Source organism: Centrocercus urophasianus, unplaced genomic scaffold (genome assembly GCF_019232065.1).
Source record: "Centrocercus urophasianus isolate 14NV4802_14NV808 unplaced genomic scaffold, USGS_Curo_1.0 seq_931, whole genome shotgun sequence".
NCBI lineage: Eukaryota > Metazoa > Chordata > Aves > Galliformes > Phasianidae > Centrocercus > Centrocercus urophasianus.
The window spans coordinates 1,000-7,380 of NW_024885568.1; the positions used below are offsets into that span (position 1 = coordinate 1,000).

General features: G+C 51.7%; 1 protein-coding gene across 4 annotated transcripts; it reads right to left on the reverse strand.

Annotated features, from left to right (window-relative positions):
- Positions 1–325: 325 nt before the first annotated feature.
- ENPP4 (ectonucleotide pyrophosphatase/phosphodiesterase 4) lies at positions 326–5,591 on the reverse strand. Of its 4 annotated transcripts, none has more exons than XM_042839462.1 (4): positions 5,572–5,591; positions 4,098–4,959; positions 3,167–3,340; positions 326–976 (listed from the first exon to the last, which is right to left on the reverse strand). In XM_042839462.1, exons 2-4 carry the CDS (start codon positions 4,915–4,917, stop codon positions 609–611), a joined length of 1,362 nt encoding a protein of 453 aa, XP_042695396.1. In that variant the 5' UTR covers positions 4,918–4,959; positions 5,572–5,591; the 3' UTR covers positions 326–608. The 4 variants fall into 4 exon arrangements, with proteins under 4 accessions (XP_042695396.1, XP_042695394.1, XP_042695393.1 ...); XM_042839460.1 differs by having other exon boundaries at positions 5,552–5,572; XM_042839459.1 differs by lacking the exon at positions 5,572–5,591 and adding an exon at positions 5,455–5,536.
- Between the last annotated feature and the right edge of the window lie 790 nt (positions 5,592–6,381).

A 6,381-nucleotide genomic window follows, 5' to 3' on the forward strand; every position in this document is an offset into this window, starting at 1 on the left:
CATTTTTGTGTATGAACTTGCTGGATCTGACAGTTAAAAAGGAGAAAACCACCAGCACTGGTCTTCACCACAGCTTTGAACCCACACCAGTCAGATACCTCAAAGATCATCATCTCATCTCTGAAGTTTAACCTTTCCCTTTAAATTGTCAGTTTAAAATAAAAGCTTGGAGTCTTTGCTTGACGGCCAGCACCAGCTGACAGGTAGGGCAGCATCCACCTTTGGTGCAAGCACACATTCAGCAGTCTGCACCTGAGAACACCTTCCCTAGGGTTTGGAAACAGAAGCTCTGGAATTTCATTTTAAAAGCGCTCAACGACTCGAGTGAAAAATTAAACATCTTTATTTTCTTAAGCACTTCCTCCAGCAGCAAATGACCCGTTGAGGATTTCTGAACACCTTTTCACAGGCCTACAAATCAGGTAAGACGCACACAGAAGTTAGCAGGTCTGGGCTGTACAGTATTTTACACAGATACTGTTAAAGTGCATCAAAGAATGCCCTGCAGTGCAACATCACACGCGCTGGCTGAAATCCCTTCTGCCAGGCAGGCTCAGCTCAGCGCACGCTACCCAATTAAAGGGACAGCTACCCAATTAAAGGGACAGCTACCCAATTAAAGGGTCATCGTCATCAGACTGCAATTGGAGCCGGGAAAACGGACGCGGAGAAGCGATTCTGTTCTTTGTGACCATTATGACAACGCAGGTGAAGGTGGTCAACATCAGCAGCCCCCCAGTCACTATCCCAATGGCCTCCGGGAGCTGAAGGCACCACTGGTCAGCCAGCAGGCACTTGGTGTGGCTGAGAGTGCCGTTGTGCGGCTGCGCTGCCAGCCCCAGGATGTGGCACATCATCGGGTAAATATCCACGTTGTTTATGGTGCTCTGCCGGTAACCCCGACGAAAAGCAGGGCCACGGGCAGCCAGGAATGGATGCATGCTTGGGAGAGAGTTGTCATAACCGTGGTCACCTACTGGAGAAATGCAAATTCAAGAGGTAACATGGCAGCTTCTGTCTGCATGTCGAGTGTTCCCCTCCCCCTTCATCCCCCACTGCACGAGGCACTTTGACCAGGGGCTGAGGCAGGCACTAGGAGGAAGTTTTTCCCCAGAGGGTGGTGAGGCACTGGCACAGGTTGCCCAAGGAGGCTGTGGATGCCCCATCCCTGCAGGCATTCAAGGCCAGGCTGGATGTGGCTCTGGGCAGCCTGGGCTGCTGGTTGGCGACCTGCACACAGCAGGGGGTTGGAGCTGATGAGTGCTGTGGGCCTTTGCAACCCAGGCCATGCTGTGGTTCTAAGGGCAGCGCTTGGATCACACACTGATGAAACCCAGAGCTTCCCTCTTCCAGCCTCCCCAGCAGTCTTTTCTCATACCAATGTTCCTTTCCCTACCCCAATTAACCTTTGCTCCCCCTCCCATTCCAGCCAAAGCTGAAAAGGTGTTACCACTCCACAAGCTCACAGTTGGAGCACAAGTTTGCATTTCTTAGATTTTGGAAAGACCCTCCTCTTAGCAAAGCAGGCACTTCTGAAAGACAGGCACCTTCCCACTGATGGCGTTCAGTTCAGGTCTATGATCTGATCCTGCTTATCAGGTTAGGTCAGGTGAATGCGTATCAAAACAAATCCCTACAGACCACAAGAAGAAACAGCCTAACAGGGGATAAAGATCCAAACATCTAGCAACACCTTGTGACTGCAAGGTCGCTGGTACTTGGGCAGCTGGTAGATTTGTAAGAAACACTGACTTTTGGTAAAGTATCAACAGCCACGGCCCAAATTCCTAATCAGAGCACACCTGCAGAACCCATTCCAGGTACTAACAGTCCCACACAGCACGCTCAGCACAGCAAGAGTGACTGCATCTCAGTTTGTGGCTCATTTCTTAGTACCAGTTCCGTGGGTCACCTCCCTCATTAGAAGCTGTCCATCTGAAACATCAGGCTCCTATTGCTTTAGACCACACTCACCTCTTAACATTTTCCACCACTGCATTAGTTACTGCCAAGTTCTAAACAAGATACGGTGCAGTAACTTGTTTTAATGTACTCCTACATTTCTTGATTAGACTTTTTCCTTCTGCTACTTGCTTTGAACGGAGATGTTCCAGTGGAGCTTTGAGGAAGAGGAGTGCAGGTGTGTGCTAACAGTGCTGGGCACAGAGCTGTGCTGCCACTGCACAACAAACTTGTTGGGAAGGCAACAAACAGCCAGGCAGGCCAATACCTCCCCTTCCTGCTTCTAGGAAGCCATAGCTAGCAAAATTGTTTTGCAAAGTGATTCACTTCAATGAAGTGAGCACTGATGCAATGCTGTTACTGGTCTCTATATATTTATCAGCTATTTTTAGGTACGTGACATTGAATCTGAGCACAAAAACAGAAGAGAGCTCTGTTGGAAAACACTCCAACACCTGAAACGTCAGTGGGAAGACGAGTGGCAGATGCTGGGGGGAGGTGGAACACAAACATGTCACAAGCTGTACCTTTGTGCAAACAACGGCACAGGCAGCGGGGTGGCAGCAGAGGCTGCACTGCACAGTGCTCTGTCCTGGCAGCAGCCAGCCCAGCCACACACTCCTTAATTTCTTCCCCCCTCCCCCATATGTATATTTTATATACAAGCATTTAAACAACACACTGGTGAAATATTAAAATACAAGAGAAATACAAGGGAAACCCAGAGGTGCATCTCAGGCTATAAAGTTGAGCGTGGCCAAGCGTTTCAGCCAATAGAACAAGTCATGGAACCATAAAATAGCTCAGGTTGAAAAGCCCTTAAAGATGATGGAGTCCAACCGCAGCCCAGCCATCCCAGCCCAACTCTACCAGCCCTCCGCTAAATCATGGCCCTGAGCACCACATCCAAACGGTTTGAAACACAGCCAGGGATGGGGACTCCACCACCTCCCTGTCAGCCCATGGCAGTGCTTAGCAGCCCTTTCTGTACAGAAGTGTTTCCTGACATCCAACCGAAACCCTTTCTTCCTTTGCAGTGGGAGCCCCCAGGTTCCAGCTGAGAACATTCTGAAACGCTGAGATGTTCCTAAAGGAGCACAGACTCCACTTGCTAAACCAGGAGCAGCCCACGGGTCGCTGGGGTCAAAGCAAAACCCTCTACCAGTGTAAGTCACATGAGCTCAGATGGGGAAATCCCACTTACGCTTTGAGAGGGCCTCATTCTGCACAATTGTCCAGCCTTCATCTGCAATCAGGATTATGGGCTGAATTCTCCCGTTGTGGCGATAATGAAACCTGTCTGGGATTTCCTCCTTGAGATACACTTTCATGTGACGCTCATCACACTGCTTCAGTAAGTTGTACACGTATTTTTTATCTGCCAAGAAAAAAAATGCATGTGAAACAACTGGAAACAAGGTCTTTTTTACTGCAGTTATCTGTCATTAAGCCCGAGATCCATTTTTGCCCCCCAAACAATCACTTCTTACAAGGCAGCGATTGTTCTGCATCCTTCATGAAATGCCACCTGCACCAATGCGGACGTCGCAGCTCCCCATGAAGTCGGGTGTTTTGTGTCTGGGGCTGAGGACCTACAGTTCAGCTTATCCTGTGCTTCTGGGGGAGCGAGGTGCAAAGTTCAAGCAGCGAAATCAAGAGAAAGCAAATCATACCCTCTGGTAGCCAATATTTTCTCCAAAGCAGTGAGCATAAAACCTTCTGTTGATCTATAAATGGTTTTGTTTGCTCTAATTGCTTCAGCCTGGCCGCACTTGAGGAAGCTGAGACCAGCTGCATCCGGAGTCACACCTGTTACTGACTACCTCCAGATACAGAAGCTACAGCTTCACTCACAAAATTAAAGTTGTGCAGCAATCCAGGTTGGTTGTAGACAACATTTTTCGTTCTGAATAACCCTGAGGGCTTATTTCATGCTCCTTGCAAACCTCAACTGGACAGAATACACGAGCAACAAGGGAGCAGGCACACCAAGTGCCTAGCTCTGCTCTCTATAAACTGCACCATGACCACTATTAATGAGAAACCCCTCAGCCCATCGATTGCCAAAACAAAGTAACTTCTAAACAGACAGCGAGCCACAACAGCATGACAAGGCTTCAAAAACTACCACGTACTGTTCTTTGGCAGCACTGCAGCAACTGGACTCCTGTCGATCAGAGTATAGTTACCACGACCAATACAGTTGTCCAGGACGATCAGCTTCTTTGGAGAGCACTGGGCCATCCCGTGATCACTAGTTATTATGACATTGATACTGTCCCACAGACCCGATGCCTTCAGTTTACTGGTAAGGAAACCAACGTGTTGATCCACCTGCTCTAACACTCGGCGCATGTTCTCAGTATCATCTGGTCCATACTTGTGCCCGCTCACATCTGGTTCTTCCCAGTACAGCGTAGCAAAATTGACGACAGGATCAGAGCTGTTCAACCACTTCACAATTTTCTCCACTCTTTCCTCAAACGTCACTGAAAAGTTATACTTCATGAAGAAGCGAGGGGTCGTGTTGTTAATCCTCACATCAGTACCGGGCCACATGGCAGCAGCACTCGTCCCATTTCTCTGCTGTTGATTTGTCACCCAGATCGGGACCGCTTCGTTCCACCAGAAGGGATCTGAATCATTGAACTGAGAGAACTTTTTCTTGGCCTCTGGGTCATACATGTCGTTAGCCACGATGCCATGGCTTTCCTCATACAAACCTGTCACTATGCTGTAATGGTTTGGGAAAGTCTTGGTGATGAAAGCATTCGTAACTTGCTTTACAAACACGCCGTCTTCAATGAACTCCTGAAGGTGAGGAAGGTTATAGGTTTCCAAGTAATCAGCTCTGAAGCCATCAAAGGACACCAGGAGCAGCCTGGGGGCTGAGCTACCCAACTGACTGCAACAGCTGACTATGGTAGACACAAACAGCACTACCAGCACGCTCATCCTCAGAGCCTCAGGACTCTTCCAGCAATTAATCCAATGCAGCTGAGGAAGTTAAAAAGATGAGCCATAATTCAGAAGGGCTGTAGTACAACCAGCACAACAAGCTGTATGTTACACACATCTTCCTCATACAGCCTGCTGTAAACAACCCCCGAACAACAGCCAATAGCAAGTTCCACAGCCCGCTTCAGAAGCTCCTACCCGCACATTATCAAAACAAACGAGCAAGAGACGGCCTTCAAAGCAGGCTGAGCGCGAGGAAGAGCCGCGCCGCCGTCCCCCGCTTCTCCCATCAGCTGCAGGCAGCAGCTCGGCCCCCCCTTCTGCTGTCCCGCCCCGCTCCCCTCACACAGGCCGTGCTCACAGCAGGAGGCTGCGCAGCGGGACGGCCCCACGGGGCCGCACCGGCCCCGCGTCCCAGCGGTGTCCCAGCGCTCCCTCTGACAGCTCGGGGCCGTGTTCACCGCCCTCTGGTGCACAGCCTCGCCCTCACCCCCGGCCCTCCCCCGCCAGCGCCAGGCCCGTAGTGCCACCCACCTAACCTGCAGCAAACGGCCGAGCCCCGGCCCGAGCAGCGCGCGCAGCCCTCAGCACGGCGGCAGGCCGCGCTCACCTCCCGCTCCCCCCGTCTCACCCGGCGGCTCTGCCGCTCACCTCACGACCCCAACGGCAGAGGCGGGAGATGGTGGGCGGGACCCGCCGCCGCCTCGGCGGGCTGCGACTGGTCGGGCCGCCCGCTGGCGGAGGCTCTGATTGGCTCCGGTTTGAGTGGGCGTGGATGCGGAGCGGGGATGGGGGGGGGGTGCGAGGAGGGTCGGGGGAGCGTTAGAGCCCGAGGGCGGGTTGGAAGAAAGGCGGGAAAGCTGGTGAGGGGCGTGCGGCACAGGGCTGGTGAGGAGCGGCTGACGGAGTTGGGAGTGTGCGGTGTGGAGAAGAGGAGGCTCAGGGGAGACCTCACTGCCCTCTGTAACTACCTGAAGGGAGGCTGTGGTGAGCTGGGGGTCGGCCTCTTCTCTCGTGTAACAGTGATAGAACTTGAAGGAATGGCTCCAGGCTGTGCCAGGGGAGATTCAGGCTGGACGATAGGGAATAGTACTGCTCCAAAAGAGTGGTCAGGCAGTGCCATGGGCTGCGCAGGGAGGTGTGGAGTCACCGAGCCTGGAGGTGTTCAAGGAACGTTTGGACGTCGTGATGAGGGCCATGGATTAGTGAGAACTGTTGGTGATGGGTGGAGGTTGGACTGGGTGATCCTGTGGGTCTTTTCCAACCTTGGTGATTCTGTGATTCTATGACTTATGTGCTGGGAGCAGGGTGAGGTCTGCCTCTGTTAGAAGGCATCAGCAGTTCTGCAAAACCTGTCTCGTTAATGTGGCTGAATAACGATGAAATCACCTCTGTGCAAGAAGGAAAATGTGTCCTTTAACAGAACAGAGCTGAAATCACAACTCCATTTTTGATTTCATC